Source organism: Haliotis rubra, unplaced genomic scaffold, assembly GCF_003918875.1.
Source record: "Haliotis rubra isolate DU_JTF1 unplaced genomic scaffold, ASM391887v1 Scf540, whole genome shotgun sequence".
Taxonomy (NCBI): Eukaryota; Metazoa; Mollusca; class Gastropoda; order Lepetellida; family Haliotidae; genus Haliotis; species Haliotis rubra.
In genome coordinates this window covers 111306-130045 of record NW_025767236.1, presented here as the reverse complement: position 1 = coordinate 130045, position 18740 = coordinate 111306, and the positions used below count along the sequence as shown (strand labels likewise).

General features: G+C 41.7%; 1 protein-coding gene across 1 annotated transcript; it reads left to right on the top strand.

The window, feature by feature from the left end:
- Window positions 1-119: 119 nt before the first annotated feature.
- LOC124253459 (kelch domain-containing protein 10-like) lies at window positions 120-4352 on the top strand. Its single transcript, XM_046687235.1, has 2 exons — window positions 120-851; window positions 3575-4352. The coding sequence occupies exons 1-2, from the start codon at window positions 199-201 to the stop codon at window positions 4107-4109; spliced, it is 1188 nt and encodes a 395-aa protein (XP_046543191.1). The 5' UTR covers window positions 120-198; the 3' UTR covers window positions 4110-4352.
- Window positions 4353-18740: the final 14388 nt, after the last annotated feature.

Below are 18740 nucleotides of genomic sequence, written 5' to 3'. Positions count from 1 at the left end.
CAGTGCAGTTGGTGGATGTATATTTAATACACATCGTCGTCAGTAACGTGTTGATCTTGATAGTTCCTTCTATATGGCTTGATTGGACATGCATATTTGAAAAAAAGCGTACGTAAAATGCATTGTATTCGTAATCAAAGGGACGCAATCCATGACAACAAAGGGCGGGTAACTCTAAACTGCCACCTCACTGGGAATATGTCAGGAAGGCGTGTGGGGAAGTTTAAAGAGTTAAGTTACGGGTGTGATGGAACTAAGACAGGATGCCACCCTATCGGTCGCAGCGGCCATTCCATGGTGGCCGATGATGCCGATATTTATGTATTTGGTGGATACAATCCACGTGGATGCTTGCGAGAAAACATCGAATCCGCGTGTGTGCTCGTGGAGTTATGGAAATTCAACTTCGCCACCTGGAAATGGACGAATTTAACATCCCCTGGAGTGCCAGACACGTGCGCCAGTTCATGCATGGTCTTGAGAGGGAGGAAGTTGTTTGTGTACGGGGGCACAGGATTTCCTTTTGGTGAGATGATGAGCAATACTGTCAAAGTATGCGAGTGTAGTCTCGGACTTCAACACAGGAGCTATTGGTATCTTCTGGAAACCAACCCAAATGTGTATAACTGTTTAGATCTAGGTGACAACATGCCCCCGAGAGCCTATGGACAAAGTCTCATATTCCACGAAGATAGTTTATACACGTTTGGGGGCGCGGTTGGATTTTATGACGAGGCTGTCAACGATCTTCACCGTCTCAACTGTCGGACATTAATTTGGGAAAAGTTGTCACCGTCAGGCGATATTCCCTCAGGGCGGTATAAACAGGAGGTGGCGTTATACAGAGGAAGGTAACTCAGGTTTATTATATTACAGTTGTTACACTTCATTTCCTATCATTTAAGCTGCGTTGGGACAGATGTGCTTGGCAAGATGTGCTTGACAAGCACCTCATTCGTCCCGAGGGTCAGCTGGTTCACATTGTTAGTTGATCTGTAGAACGGTCGGTGTAGGTGCTGACAGTTGGCTGGTATAACAACTGATAGTGAAACCCAGTTATGACACGTTTTGTTGTTTAACGGTGCACAAAGTCATATCACAGCTGTTAGGCGGCGGTCTGTGACTAATGGAGTCAGTACTAGCCAACCGAGTGATTGATGGTATGAACAACGAACCATACCATGGGTTCGACACGCAGTCAAGCGTAAGGGGTTGGGTGTCCAGGTATTGTTCAATGTACTCGGCTTAGTAACATGTAGAACGATAAATTGAATACGAGGATTTTGTGAAGGTTCAGAAGCAGTAGAAACAAGGATTGGGTACTCAGGGTCACTCGAGCAACAACTGGCAATACCGATCGAGAGACGCAGCTCCAAACAGCAGACAAAGGGAGGTAACTGATTCTAGACGTCCAGTTTCGACCTTTGTCGAACTTGGCTCGGTGCTTGTGCCACCGGTAGGTATTACCTGCTGAGTGAGGCGTTAAACAAAAACACCAACACTAAAACAGAAACTAGAGGTATTGCGAGTTATGTCTCTGTTGTTAATCCAATCAGAGACACCCTCTGATATCACTTGCACCCAGTCAAGACGATGTGATCCATTAACAAAGTGTGGGTTGTAATAAGACGGGTCATGTCTCGTGTATTACATCAAATCATTAGATCACTTGGATTAAAACATAAAAAAACATTGGGAGAATATCTGTACTTTGCGGGGAAGTCGCGATGTTGTTTCTCCCTGATGTCGATTTCTTGACCGTTTTCGATCAGACAATGAATGCTTTCGTTAGGAATATGTGACGCCTTATGCAAGGTGGAAACTTGACTTGCTTAACTCCCTTGTATCGGGAACATGTGGTATTTTTTTACAGGTAAATGTAATAAGTTTATGGGCACATCTAGGTATGTCAGTCATCACAGTTGGTTTGTGTTGTGAAACTCGGCGACATGACGGTAACTGGACACAAGTGACTGGCTGGTGCGCTCAAGTGAAACAAACGATTATGGCTTGAAGTCGCTGAACCTGTTTTATATACAATTGATGTCTTCAGGTGTATAAGCAATAAATAAATAGCATGAGTCCAGATATTTCTTCTTGTCAAAACTCCTCTATCAAAGCAAGATCTTTTGCGAAGTAGATAAAGGAGTTTTGGCACGAAGAAATATCTGGATTCATCTTTGTTATATATGTACATAGACTCACATATATATACACTCTCATGCATCTTACTGTACATAGACTCACATATATATACACTCTCATGCATCTTACTGTACATAGACTCACATATATATACACTCTCATGCATCTTACTGTACATAGACTCACATATATATACTCTCATGCATCTTACTGTACATAGACTCACATATATATACACTCTCATGCATCTTACTGTAGATTGGCTCACATATATATAAACTCTCATGCATCTTACTGTACATAGACTCACATATATATACACTCTCATGCATCTTACTGTAGATAGTCTGATGTGCTCTGATTATTGTTGTAGTAATAAGAAAGAACTGAACTTTGAGTATATAATGATGACCGTCGGGGGTATTATAGGTGTTTTTGATGTCAAAATATATGTTTGTAGGTTGTATAATTTATTGTATACTCAGTAGTCTCTTCCCTTCGCCAGGTTTTAGAAATTAAGTAGTGTTTTGGTTTGACAGGAGAGGACCCAGATATACAGCCTGACCTCAATGGGACATTTCGGTGACCTTTGTCTTTCCGTTACTGCCTGGCCTAAACTATAATCGGCTAATCAGACAGATCTCATCACAATACACATATGGTTTGTCGGCAGTGGTGTCACGTGGTATACATCTACAGGCACCTGCAGCAGGGGCTGTCATATGGGAAATACTCACTCCCTTATGCAAATGGGTTGATATGATCAATAGAATGAGCAAACCCAGTCTAGAGTAGGGTGTGCGATAGTCTGTCTCACAGTCCCTGAACAACATTATTATCCCCACTGCCAAGCCCTCTCTGCAGTGCTAAAGCCCGAAATAAAGCAAGTCTAGATTTCCTCAGGTTCAGGAATCTCTGGTCTCCCTGGGGCTCCTTTTCAATTTAAATGGGCTTGTTTGTTACTATCAAAATAATATATATTCAGAGACTAAGCATTAGTCTAGGTGTGCGATAGTAGAATGAGTTTTGTGTCTAAATCAGATTAAGATTAACCCCGACGGGTTTTCGTGTCAGAATAGATCGGAGGGTCAGGCTCAGTGTCGTGCATGAAGGCGGGTGATCACAGTACAGCTGTAAACTGATTTATTACATCTGAAGTTACCGTAATATTGGACTCCACTGGACGCGGGGAAATCCTAAACACTCTGTGGTAATGGGTGACTAATGTATAGGGGGCTGACAAATGTATGGGGGGTTCGGGCGCGGTGAGTTTGGTGATTGCCAGTCACTGTACGGCGTGCAAGGTTGTTCATAGTATCAATCACAGGTTTAGCTTAGATCTTATATTTACAGTTCGTTGTGATTTTAATGGAACAGCATGTCCACAAAACATACACTCTGACTTATCATTTATTATTCATTGTTCAAGGTTTTTCGTTTTCGGAGGAGGACGGCTCCATTTTACAGAAGAGCTCAAAAGCATATTCGCCTACGACGTGACTGCAAACAGGTGGGAGGAAATCAGAACAGCCCGTGATCCATTACAAGGTTACCCCGCCGCAAGATGCAGTTTTGGCTTGGTGCAGATCGGATGTTGGGTTTATATCTGCGGGGGGCGGTTTTACATAGACACGGTGCCGCACGTGGGGCTCACGGACATATGGAAAATATCCCTAGAATCTTTTCAGTGGTGTCGAGTACCCGTCGTTCTTCCCGAGAAGTTGTATTTCCATCGTGCAGTTGTCTCCCCTTCATATCATCTATACGTGTATGGTGGCGTGACGGACGGTGGGGTCAGGTCATCGCGCATGTTCAGATGGAGAATCCCGTATCATGTGCCAAAGCTGAAAGAGCTGTCGTGGGAGACGGTGTCAACACACTTCAGGGCCCTGGACAGATTACCCAAGGAGACTCTGGAGATGACATATGGTATTCCACGACAATATGTTGACCGAATTTCATAAAATCATAGCAAATACAGTCAAACACGATTGTGTCGAACTTGGATGTGCCGATCTTACTGTTGTTGCATTTAGTCATCATTTTACGGTTGTGTCGAACATCGGGTGGCACGAAGTATTGACATAGGCCCTTTTAACATCGACACAACATTAACTGTGGTAACATTCGCGTCTAAACGCCGTGCCTTTCAACGAGAACACGTCCAAGTCTGTCTTGAAATCAAACATCGACCTGAAAACATCAATTTCAGCATGTTTCACTTGGTGGAATTTACCGAAGACGATATATATTAAAATATCGCTTTAACAAAGCAATGTGAAGGAATTCGTTTGTGATATCATCGGTTACCATGCTGTGTGAATTTAACATTGGCATTCCTGTTAGCCATGTATATATGTCGTGAGGAAACCATGTTAAACAGCATTCGTAACTACTCGCCTATTTCCGTGACCTACAAGAAGACTCGTACCCCTAATCGTACGCCATTATTGCCAAGAATCGTGGCAAACCAATCAAATCGCGCGTAGTAAAACGCATTTCGATGCATGAAAATGGCGGCACCTTTGAAGTTTGAAACTTCGCTAAAGTATGCAAAGCACAATTTAAACATTACTCTTAGCTAAATGATCAGAAACTTTAAACACTGAAACATACTTACAAAGGGAATGACTGTATTGCTGTTTAGCCCACAAGAAAGAGATATTCTAGGAGTTATGTTTGGAAATTCAGAGTTATCTTTCCTTGGTAATAGTACTAGACTATTTTCATCTCCATGCCCGTTTGCGCCGAGACAGAGCCCAGTCGTTAACATGGCCACGAGAGGGGTACGAGACGTCATCCGGCTTGCCGGAATGACACGAGTAGTTACGAATGGTTAAACAGCAGTCATTCAGATTGTTGTTCTCCACTAGATTGTTGTTCTGTTGCATTCAGTCGGCGTCGGTTTTTTTCCGTCTGGGATGTTTTAAATTTCGGAACTTGTCGAATCAAGTATTGATATATCCATGGATCTCATGTGACGATAACTGCCAAATATGCTCATAACCTAAAGGCCAGTTGACAGACATTTCAACGAGGCTGCACGGACGGAACTTCACGAAACTTCACGTACCTTACCGGAACTTTGCGGATCTGCACGCTGGGGCAGATGCGATCATGACGTATCTGTATTGCAGGCTTTTCGGAAGGGAATCGTGATACTTTCTATATTTAAGTTATACATATTATGTATATTTATATTGCATATATTAGCTGCCGGGTCAGTGATATTGTTTGTATGCCCAACTCTGTCCTGATCTTTAATCCCAAGCATGAGCATTCATACGGCATACTGGGTGTGTTAACATTATTGTAGTGATACCAAAATGTTTGTATCCTCCTGTCAGTACAAACAATGATATGCCTTGATGTGACGACTGACAAGTGTAATCTCGAACATTAATCCTAGAAAATACAGAGGCAGACTTTACAGATGTCCCGACAGTCTGTGCTATACTGAATGAAGCAGAATAAAAATTGTTGACATTTTTACGACAATATATACCTCTCAAATATAGAAAGATTCTTTCCCATTACTAATTTGCGATGGTATTATATTAATAAAATGAATCGGGTGTTCTTACCACAGTTTGAGTAGTATACTGTGCAACATTGTTAACATGCAGGTTTATTCCTTTGTTGGAGAGTTACTTATTTATATAGTTTCACCCCAGCACCATCCCCGTGTTTTTACCCAGTATATCAACCCCAGCGTGTATTTATGACAGACACCGAACTGGGACAGTCTCGCATATGTTGGAAAGTCCCCATTCGGCGGTAGAGGGACTTTCATTTAATGTCACATGATGTCGGTCTGTTGTTTGTTGATGATGTTTAGTTTGTTTTGTTTTGTTTAAATGCTTTCAGTTGTATATGCAATCTCTCCAGCGATGCTAGAAAACTGTGCCAGGACAAAAGAAAATGCAGCTGGTTACTTTGCCATACGAATATATGCATTGCGCTTCGCTAGCATTCCTTGTCAGTTGGGTAAGTGAGTGAATTGAGTTTTATGTCGCCTTCTGGAACAGTATGCTCGTGGCTACATCGCGGGTGATAAAACGAAAATATACACAGTAAACGATCACAGTGTGCAATGATTCACTTTTAAGACGACCCATACAAAAACCCGGATGTACTTTTGTTTTACGCCCGTATTTAGTCATCTCACTCATCTCATTGTGTCTCCGTGGTGTAGAATATATGGCGCGTGCCCGAGACCGCTTCTGTGCTTGTTTGGCTTTTGTTCAACGCCGCACTCAGCAATATTCCAGCTACATGGCGGCGGTCTGTAAATAATCGTGTCTGGGCCAGACAATCCAGTGATCAATAGCATGAACATCCATCTACGCAATTGGGATACGATGATATGTTTCAACCAAGTCAGCGAGCCTGACCACCCGATCCTGACTGCTAGTCGCCTCTTACGACAAGCATGGTTACTGGAGACCAACCCGGATCTTAAGGGGAGTTTCCGTGGTGAGGGGGGTGCGCGATAGTGCTCCGAGGGTCTGCCCGGAGCTCCGAAGGTGGGTGGTTCTATCCCCAGGCCGCCTTAGTGGTGTAGGGCAGTTCGATTCCCTGTCCACGTCACACCAAACAAGATGGTACTTGTTGTTGCCTATCCAGGCAATCAGTAGTGAGGGAATGGAGGACTGGCGAGGTCGGAGTTAGTATATTGTGTCTGACTGGGGTATCACATCCTCGATAATCTCCAGGGTATACGTTACGATCACTCTCCGCTATACCCTGGATGCAACCACGGCTTTATATTACCTCCCTTGGCTGGCTCCGCATTCTCACAGTAGCCAATCAGCTAAGCCACCGTTACAACCGAGCTTGCCAGTGTCAACACAGATAGCGGTCGCCGTCGCAAAGGTTTGATCGCAGTGCCACTCAGATTTTTAGGGAAATATTAAAGACAAATTCACAGATCTGAAACTTTAAAAAGAATATATGAAAGAACTTCTACTTCTTTCAGAGTACCTCTGCATCAATTGTGTTGCCAAGTTTAAACGGTTAGATAATTTAAGACGAGAAAGTGAGTAGTGATTGGTACGCTCAACTTCCCAGCGTAGGCACCTGACTGGATAAAAAGCCAGCCAAGGGAGGTAATAAAATCATCGCCACAAGCCGTGGATGCATCCAGGGTATAGTGGCGAGTGATCGTAACGTATACCCTGGAGATTATCGAGGATGGGGTATCAATGCAGAGTGGTATCTTAGTGGGCTTGTCTAAAACCGGCATACTTTAGGGCATGCGCAGCCACGCAAACGACAGCGAAATGAAATGGCGCTATGAAAACGAAATACGTGTACTCGTAACATGGGATCTCCAAATAACGTCATCGTAATGTGCATTTTTCTTGTTGCTCCATATACTGATGGTGATCTGTTTATTTTGGTGGGTTCTTTTTGACAATGTGAGCAGTTGGCGAAATGGAGAGCCTGTTTCAGCCTGCATCCGAAATTTACGCTGTCTTGTAATCTCTTTAGTAATTTGCATCCCAATAGTATCAGTATGACATCATTCAGTAACGGGACAGTCCGGTCGTCCCATTCGAGTTACGTCCCTTAGGCGTCCCAGAAGCCTTTGATCGACGGTTCGCTCTGTAAGTTATACATTACCCACGATGATAAAGGTTCAGTGTGGCGTCAAACTCAACTCACTAACTAGTCACTACAAAATAACAATATGCTTTATCATTTATGCCAAAGATAAACCATGATAGGGGTTCATGTCGACACGAGTGAGAAGGCACACCGATACACGTGAACAGATACAGTGAGACGGAAGTGGTGCATATGACGTCCTTGTTTAATAGCTGTACAAGACTGACAGTTCTACTGAAACTCTGAAGACGCACCTACTAAGGTTCCAGCCGTCCAACTTCTCATCGTTCTGCAGACTTGTCGGACGTCCAACCCTAAATACGTGTTCTGAAGATTTCTTCTGAAAAATGTTCTGTCTCAAACAAAACCTGTCTAATGTAATATATGTTGGTTCCATGTGATAAATGACCTTGATCGCTGCACTAGCCTCGCTTTCAACCCGATTCGATTGGTACTCTGATAGACTTTGAACCCGATTCGATTGCTAGTCTGATAAACTTTGAACCCGATTCGATTGGTAGTCTGATAAAAACTAATCTGGAGAACCCAAACAAAATCAGTCCTTGCCAGCGATAGAAACTATAGAGGATGTTACGTCACTTCCGAAACGAAGCTGAGGCTTAGAATGGGTTCAGGATATTTATCACAGTATAGTTATATATTGCACGTTATAATCGAGGATCCTTCACAGAATTCTCTGCTTATCTTAACCGGGTCTTCCGGTTACCCCGTACTTGTCGTCTGATGAGCAGCGGTCATGACCCTAGTAACCGGAAGAGTATCTTTTGTCATCGTCGCCTCTCGTCTTTCTCCGTGTATCCATGGTGTCCCGATAGCTTTGACTGATATCTCAGGGCATCGCTGCGATGTGTTAATGGCTGTGTTTGACGTTCATTCCTTACGGGTGCAATAAACTGAGATTTATTGTGCGTTGTGATTTGTGCATTTTTAACTGCTTTGTATTGAATAAATAAAAAAGCTGTATTTACAGTAGGAGTCTTTCTTTATATTTATACTAACCATAAACTGTTTCAAATTCTAATTCACAGGACCGGGGTTGTTTATTTCGGTCTTCTAAACATGAAGATCCGGGTTAGAACTGGTCCTACAGGCCATGCTTTGAATTACAGCCCATGCTTGTAAGAGGCGACTAACGGGATCGGGTTGTCAGGCTCGCGGACTTGGTTGACACATGTCATCATCCGAATTGCGTAGATCGATGCTCATGTTCTTGATCACTGGATTGTCGCGTTCAGACTTTATTATTTACAGACCGACGCAACATAGCTGGAATATTGCTGAGTGCGACGTAAAACAACATACAGACATTGAGTGGCATTTTAGAAGATGGAAGTCAGATAGAACAAGAATATATCCCAGCGGGCACACAACGTTGAATCAACGTTGAATCAACGTTGAATTTTGGTTGTTTGGTTGATCAACCTTTCATAAACGTTGATTCAACGTTTATCATGCGACCAAAGAAAGTTAGTCGAGATTCGTTTAGTTGTCAACGTTGTTTCAACGTAAGGAACCAACAAAATGTCAACTAATTGTTTCCTTGGCAAATTTGATACATAATTCATATTGGTAATAGGTATCCAACTTAGCAACTATCATTTCGGAACATTATTTTCATAAAAGATCAAGATCGAGCTAGTGACAGATATAATCTTATATATTATTTGATTGTGCATCGATCAACGGACGGAAATATTACGTAAATCGTAGTTTTAGGTATAAAGTCATCAGTTATCCAAATTGCATTACATTTGATATTTTCCCACAAAACTGTGAAAATTGTATAATTCCCGACAATTTGTTTTAAACACAAGTCAGATGTTGACCTTTCGATCGCCTCGTTTGGCCATATCCGGACATGCGCACAATTATCGCGCCTCCCTTTCTGGCTCCGCATTCTCACAGTAGCCAATCAGCTAAGCTTCACCGTTACAACCGAGCTTGCCAGTGTCAACACAGATAGCGGTCGCAGTCGCAAAGGTTTGATCGCAGTGCCACTCAGATTTTAGGGAAATATTAAAGACAAATTCACAGATCTGAAACTTTAAAGAAGAATATGGAAAGAACTTCTACTTTTCAGAGTACCTCTGCATCAATTGTGCTTTGCCAAGTTTAAAACGGTTAGATAATTTAAGACGCGAAAGTGAGTAGTGATTTGGTACGCTCAACTTCCAGCGTAGGCACCTGACTGGATAAAAAGCCAGCCAAGGGAGGTAATAAAATCATCGCCACAAGCCGTGGATGCATCCAGGGTATAGTGGCGAGTGATCGTAACGTATACCCTGGAGATTATCGAGGATTGGGTATCAATGCAGAGTGGTATCTTAGTGGGCTTGTCTAAAACCGGCATACTTTTTAGGGCGTGCGCAGCCACGCAAACGACAGCGAAATGAAATGGCGCTATGAAAACGAAAATACGTGTACTCGTAACATGGGATCTCCAAATAACGTCATCGTAATGTGCATTTTCTTGTTGCTCCATATACTGATGGTGATCTGTTTATTTTGGTGGGTTCTTTTTGACAATGTGAGCAGTTGGCGAAATGGAGAGCCTGTTTCAGCCTGCATCCAGAAATTTACGCTGTCTTGTAATCTCTTTAGTAATTTGCATCCCAATAGTATCAGTATGACATCATTCAGTAACGGGACAGTCCGGTCGTCCCATTGAGTTACGTCCCTTAGGCGTCCCAGAAGCCTTTGATCGACGGTTCGCTCTGTAAGTTATACATTACCCACGATGATAAAGGTTCAGTGTGGCGTCAAACTCAACTCACTAACTAGTCACTACAAAATAACAATATGCTTTATCATTTATGCCAAAAGATAAACCATGATAGGGGTTCATGTCGACACGAGTGAGAAGGCACACCGATACACGTGAACAGATACAGTGAGACGGAAGTGAAGTGCATATGACGTCCTCCTTGTTTAATAGCTGTACAAGACTCCGACAGTTCCTACTGAAACTCTGAAGACGCACCTACTAAGGTTCCAGCCGTCCAACTTCTCATCGTTCTGCAGACTTTGTCGGACGTCCAACCCTAAATACGTGTTCTGAAGATTTCTTCTGAAAAAATGTTCTGTCTCAAAACAAAACCTGTCTAATGTAATATATGTTGGTTCCATGTGATAAATGACCTTGATCGCTGCACTAGCCTCGCTTTCAACCCGATTCGATTGGTACTCTGATAGACTTTGAACCCGATTCGATTGCTAGTCTGATAAACTTTGAACCCGATTCGATTGGTAGTCTGATAAAAACTAATCTGGAGAACCCAAACAAAATCAGTCCTTGCCAGCGATAGAAACTATAGAGGATGTTACGTCACTTCCGAAACGAAGCTGAGGCTTAGAATGGGTTCAGGATATTTATCACAGTATAGTTATATATTGCACGTTATAATCGAGGATCCTTCACAGAATTCTCTGCTTATCTTAACCGGGTCTTCCGGTTACCCCGTACTTGTCGTCTGATGAGCAGCGGTCATGACCCTAGTAACCGGAAGAGTATCTTTTGTCATCGTCGCCTCTCGTCTTTCTCCGTGTATCCATGGTGTCCCGATAGCTTTGACTGATATCTCAGGGCATCGCTGCGATGTGTTAATGGCTGTGTTTGACGTTCATTCCTTACGGGTGCAATAAACTGAGATTTATTGTGCGTTGTGATTTGTGCATTTTAACTGCTTTGTATTGAATAAATAAAAAGCTGTATTTACAGTAGGAGTCTTTCTTTATATTTATACTAACCATAAACTGTTTCAAATTCTAATTCACAGGAACGGGGTTGTTTATTTCGGTCTTCTAAACATGAAGATCCGGGTTAGAACTGGTCCTACAGGCCATGCTTTGAATTACAGCCCATGCTTGTAAGAGGCGAACAAGAATATATGGATGGCAACTTCTTTTATTCTAGAGCACGACGTTTCGATACAGGTTCTTGTATTGTTTTCAAGTGAGAATGGTACAGGGAGAGAACAGGTGATATATATACAACAAGACTAACTTCAAGGCAAGGCGGAATAACAATGTGATGATAACAAATAATGGGATGACAGAGGATTACAGGGATAAACATAGAGGCCAGTGGAAGCCAATGATACACAGAGTATAGAATGTATACAAGATTAACAATGTGATGATAGTGAATAAAGGGTAGCAGAGGACAACGGGGATATACATAGAGGCCAGTAGAAGCCAGTAATGTACCCAACCCCAAAGGCGTAATCTACAAAATTGACTGCAATTGTGGACACTCATACATAGGAGAAACATCCAGGCCCGTCAACACCAGAATCAAGGAACATCAGACCTCAACCATCAAATCGGACCAGAAATCAGCCATATCAGACCACATAGCAACTCATCCAAATCACCAAATCAACTGGACTGACTTCACCATCCTCGCTACAAACCAATCAGACTTTACCAAACGCAAGATAACTGAAGGAATAAACATCAAACAATACCGACCACTGATTAATAGAGATCAAGGCTACTTTATCCCCACTGCATACGATGAGGTCATCAATCCACCATTTTCCAGCATGATAACGCCCGGTCCCAAACTGCCAGAGCTACACGGGATTTCCTACAGCAGAACGGTGTCAACATTATGCAGTGGCCAGCCCCTTGTCCTGATTTAAACCCAATTGAACATCTTTGGGATGAAATTCTGAGGAGACTGAATAATACCAAGGCCGAACACAGTCGATTTATTGCGCCAGGCCTTTCTCAGAGTGTGGTTCAAGGTGCCAATGGCCTTCATCAATCAATTGGTGCACTCCATGCATAGACGCTGTGCTGCAGTTATTGCCGCTCGTGGTGGTCACACTAAATACTGAAGTCAAAGGTCTGAATGGACTGCAAACGTTCACGTAATGTCTTGAAATTGTCCTGAGTTATTCATTGATGTGTCAAGATATTGTGCACAAAAATGGTTTTGATCCGCTTATTATGTCCATTTCTGTAATGATTTGATTACAGTGCCTATCTTATTTTGAAATCGTACTGACGGGTTTTTTTTGCTGCTGAGTATAGTATGACATGGGCACGAATATATCCTCTATATATTGCCATTTAGAAAGTGTTCCAATGTAACACATGTGATATATTGGATCACAATTTCTCAGTAAAGTACAGATTCTAGTCTGTCTCTGTCTGTGTGTGTGTGTGTGTGTGTGTGTGTGTGTGTGTGTGTGTGTGTGTGTGTGTGTGTGTGTGTGTGTGTGTGTGTGTGTGGTTGAGTTCCCATCCGGGATTCGAACCCACACTTTCAGAGTCAGGCACCTTATCGCCAGCACACAAGGTTAGCCACAGCTGCTTAGATTATCTCCCTTAGATCATCAGTTGATTGACTACATACTGTATAGAGCGTTTTCCATTTTATGACCCCATTCAGCGTATTCCACCTATAATATTATATTTAGACTGGAGTCAAGACGGATCTGAAAGGTTCTGGTGCTGCCAGCATGATCTTACCTAGCAGAATGCTACAGATCGTCCGGAGATTTATACTCTACCGACATTACTAGTACACACCTCATTCTTTGGGTTTATTTTCCAAAACATAACGTAAATATTTTCAAAAGTGTTTTGATGTCCCTTCCGCTGTAATCACATTGTATATAATATTGCCATTTGTGCTGCCTCTGATTTTGTACTGCTGATCTACTACAACTGTAATTCCCTTGTAGTGACTTGTATTGGTGTTAACGTCGTTAAGCTTTAAAACCCAATCGTTGGTTGTACAGTCTTTCTATGGTTGTTGGTTTCACACTGAATGCTATCAGGGACAGATTTCAGGTTAACTTATTGTTTCAACCTGGAAATCGAGACCTAACAGCAGTGTTTTATATCATATGTTAGGAGAGATCCTTTTAAGGATGTTTGAACTGCTCGTGAGTGGCAGCAAATGCTTGAAGTAAAGTGTACTGGTTCTAGCCCTAGTATCTTTCCATTTAAAGATATATTTCTGCTTGGAGCCAATATTGAAAATTATGTCAGTATTATGAATCCCTATTGGAAAGATGTATTGGCTACATGGGGAATATTCTATAAAACACATAAAACTGATTTTACAGATATTGATCAAATCTTATCCCAACCCCTTTGGTTCAATCACCAATTCCAAAATAGTAATTTCATTATAAGACATTGGCATCTCAAAGGTATTCACTCTATAAGAGACTTGTGTAATGATCAAGGTATTTTGCCATTTAGTGAACTTAAGAAAACTTACAAAATTAAAGGCACAATTCTTGACTATTATCAGGTTCTTTCAAATATACCCAAAAAATGGAAAGAAACTATAAGAAAGAATTTATTGATTGTTCATAATCATTTTCTTAACATATCACTGATAGATTTACTTTCAGCACCAAAGAGATCCAGATATTTCTATGATAAACTTATAACTACTGAAAACCTACCTTCAACATGTAAAAAATGGCAAAATATCTTTGATATTGCAATTCCATGGCAAGATATTTTTAGAAAATATAGATGTACAAAAGATACTAAATTGATTGACTTCCAGTTTAAATTTATCCACAATATTGTCTACACAAAGAAAGAATTATTTAGAATGAAATTAGTAGATGATGAACTTTGCTCATTTTGTAATTTAATGTCAGAAAATTTGATACATGTTTATTGGGAATGTGAGTGTGTGAAAACGTTCTGGCTGAAACTGAAATAATATATTGAAGATAAATCATCAGAAAATTTTACCCTGACAAAATATACAGTCTTAATTGGCGGATATAATAACGACCTTATGAATCACATACTTCTTGCCAGTAAAAAATATATCCATATATCAAGTATTAAAAAAATAAGTTATCACTGGATACATTTGTAAAAATATTGAGTGATATTTTCAAGCCAGAAAAGTTTATTGCCAGTAAGATTCAAAACATTTTAACAGAAAATGGTCATCTCTACTGCACACATTCCCAGCCTAATGAAGATCCCAATATGTGTAATGCCAACCCATATGAATTTCTGTTCTTCGGTGTACAAGTGTTGTTGCATCATGTACTTTGTATACATGTATCTACTGATTTTGAATGAATAAAAAAAATTTAAAAAAGCGTACTGGACATCGTGGAACGACTGACACTGAGTTTAGTTTTTCGCCGCACTCAATATTCCAGTTATATGGCGGCGGTCTGTAAATAATCGAGAGTCTGGACCAGACAATCCAGTGATCAACAGCATTAGCATCGATGTGCGCAATTGGGAACCGATGACATGTGTCAACCAAGTCGGCAAGCCTGACCACCCGATCCCGTTAGTCGCCTCTCACGACAAGCATGGGTTACTGAAGATCAATGCTAACCCGGATCTTCACGGGTATGATCGTTTGAGAAGTCTCGTCATGGGACAGTGCAACACCAAGGCGGCTCTGTGTGTGTTGTGTACGTGCGTGTGTGCGAGAGTGCGTGCGTGCGTGCGTGCGTGCGTGTGTGTCTGGACGATGAGTGTCATCTGATCCCGACTCGATCATTTCCAGAGCACCAAGTGCCATGGCTGCAAATATTGCTAACAGCATTATAAGGCAACCATTGGCTAACCCCAGCAGACAAGGTCACAGATCTTCACGAGATAAGGGAAGACAAACCTGGATTTTGCATAGTTCGGTGTAAAGTGAGTGAGTTAAAATTTAAAGTGACGTCGGCAATATTTCAGCCGTATTGTGACGTTTGCCGGATGATATTTGTGAGTCGAGAAGAAAGTTTTCAAGGGAGATAACCCTAATACTAACTTTACATTACACTGGACATACAAAAGTAATAAAATGCTCTCGTCGCCCTGTAAATATATATTATACACATACTACTCCTTTCCACATTTCCCGGGGCGTTGGGTAGCTTGGTGGTTAAAGCGTTCGCGCGTCACACCGAAGACCCGGGTTCGACTCGCCGCTTGGTTACAATCTGTGAAGCCCACTTCTGGTGTCCTTCATATTGCTGGAATATTGCTAAAGGCGGTGTAAAAATCAACTCACTCACTTGCACATTTTCTTTAGTGGCTCTCAGATAAAGGTTACTACTTATTAAAGTTATTAGGGTATTTTGTTTTCAAATAGATTGTCTTGGTCAAAGTGTGTAGATACGTTAGCTATCAAAGGTAATAAGGCTCTATTTTTCATCAAAAAGTTACTTTTTAAGTGTATACTCTGCAAAAAGAAACGCACAGGTGAAAACTCAGGAATGTAAACACTTTATTTTGTTTCCAAATAAAACTTTAACTAATGATCGCACGAACGTAAAATTTCACATGGATGTTGTCAAGAGTCAGCTTTACAACATGCAGCTATCATTTGTCTCTGAAACCATTGCACCGGGCGTACAGATGGCGTGGAGGTCAGTACCTGTTGTGACCACCTCGAGCTTGCAACACAGCTTGGCACCTCCTGTCCATGGACATGATCAGTCTTTGAATCCGTGCTTGGGGATCCTCCTCCATTCCTCCTGCAAGGCTTGAGACAGTTGTTGCAACGTTTGGGGTTGAGGCTGACGACGTCGAACGCGTTTCCCAAGCTGGTCCCACAAATGCTCTATTGGGTTCAAATCGGGGATTTTGAAGGCCAGGGAAGAACTGTGATGTTCTGATTCGTCAGGTAGTCCATCGTGATGCGAGCCACGTGCGGTCTGGCGTTGTCCTGTTGGAAAACGTGACGTTGAGGGTTGATGACAGGTAAAGATGACGTTGCAGAATTTCATCCCTGTAACGAATTGCAGTCAGGTTACCACGGACGTGCACCAAGTCACTTCTCCCGTTGTAAGAAATGGCCCCCCATACCATCACACTTCCCCCTCCAAATCTGTCCGCTTCAACTACACAATTACGGGCGTAACGTTCGTTTCTCCGTCTATAGACCCTCGTCCTACCATCGTGTCTTTGAAGTTGGAAACGAGATTCGTCGCTGAACCAAATTCGCTGCCAATGTCTCCAATTCCATCTCTGGACGTTCCTGCACCATCGAACACGTGCCAGGCGATGATGAGGTCGTAGTGTGCATCCTACGTGAGGTCGTCGAGGGCGTATCCCGTGCTGTCTGAGGCGATTTCTGATGGTCTGGGCGGAGACGCGGCGAAGACCTGGGACGTTCTCTGCTGTTTGTGTTGCTGGGACGGCCCGGTTACGTAAATGGAACACCCGGATGTAGCGGTCCTGTGCAGCATTGGTTACCCGTGGTCTACCACTCCGAGGTCGGTCGCGGGTCGAGCCCAGTTGATTGTAGCGCCTCCATAAACGGGAAATTGTTGTGTGATGCACGTTGAAGTGTCTTGCAACTGATGACTGAGATTCGCCAGCCTCAAGACGTCCGATGGCGATGTTCCGGTCAGCTTCGCTAAGTCGTGGCATGTTGAATTCGTCAGTAAACTGGCGTTGAAAGTGAATTGAACACGTTAAACTGCCTTCCTCATATACCCTACACACTGGTGCATAGGTGAAGCAACTTTCACGTGCATATCGTTCGAAGTGTCATTTACACGTGAAAATTTCATGATATTTTCAAAACCATCATCAAACAACAATATTTCATGAAATGGTGTGTTTGAGCGATACTTAATGGATATGAACAAGTATACATTATGTTTGGTTAAAGTAACCGGGTTTTGTTTGCATAGAAATAAAATAAAGTTAATTTTAAATTTCATTATCACCTGTGCGTTTCAGAGTATTTTGCAGAGTTATACTTTTTAATTCTTAGAAAACTCACTTCACTAACTGAACAATTATGACTAAATATTTCTTGAAGACTCCAGGAAGTTAATGTTCATGAAATATTAGTCATCACTTTAAAGTAGCAAGCTGCATCATGTTATACATATCTGCAATAACAACCTGGATGGGAAAATCTGAAAAATGACGCTATACAGTTTTTTTCGAGAATTGTTCGTTGGTAATGAAGCAATCATCAATTGTGATATTTCATCCACTTCCCAACACTAGTATGCAGTAAAGATCATGAAATTATTCGAAATGTAGCAAAATATGTTAAACATTGTGTGCCTCTCCGCAATGTATAATCATTGTCACTTTCACTATATCATCATATATTATTGTTGAACGATGTACATGGGCAGATGGCCTAAAAAACGAATAAACGATATATTTCACATTTTTCTGACCACATCACTTGAAGCGTCATAAAATCTCCTCCTTGCCTCGCAAGGTACGGGAGGTGAGGGTACAATGTTGGGTTCCACGAAGCGATCTTAGTTTACGACCACCATAATATTCATACCGTAACAAAGACAGTCGTATGGCTAAAGCCGATTTGTTGAACGTGGTCCAGCTCTACACGTGCGTCTATATTAAAAAAATAACGACTTTCATTATGTAGCCACTTGAAGTCAGCAAAGTTAGAATATAATGCTTGTCACAAATGTTTTCCCATTAACCAGTTACGTATCCCTAAGTGAGGTGTGGCGGGCAGTCTTTAGTTTTGTGCATTTGTGTTGTGCTGCTCTGCATGTGCATTCATAATCGAATATTTTGTTTTCAATACGTAGATGATATTTGACTTTACTTTTCAACAACTGTTTGCTTTTTTCTGATCGAATGAGCTGATTAAATTGATATTTTCATGCACATTCGCTTGGGCCTAGAATAAACATAATATATGACAAGAAAAGACAGATATTTTCTGATTACGTATTTTCAGACTGAACTTACTGATCTAGCGCTGATCTTAATGATCTTGTGAAATGGGCGGAAAGAAAAAAATCACTGATCTTCATTGAGTGGATGATTTGTCGGATACATTATATAAGGACGACTTCTGAGTTCAGTCCAGTCCGACGTCAGCTCATGACCAATCAACAAACTATATACATAAAAAATAAATGCAATTGCCCTCGGGAAACATAAAATGTCGCTTTCAGTTGTGGTATGCAACTTAGGCGATAGCTTTATTACGTCCCTTGATAGTTTCCATTTCCGTACCGTTT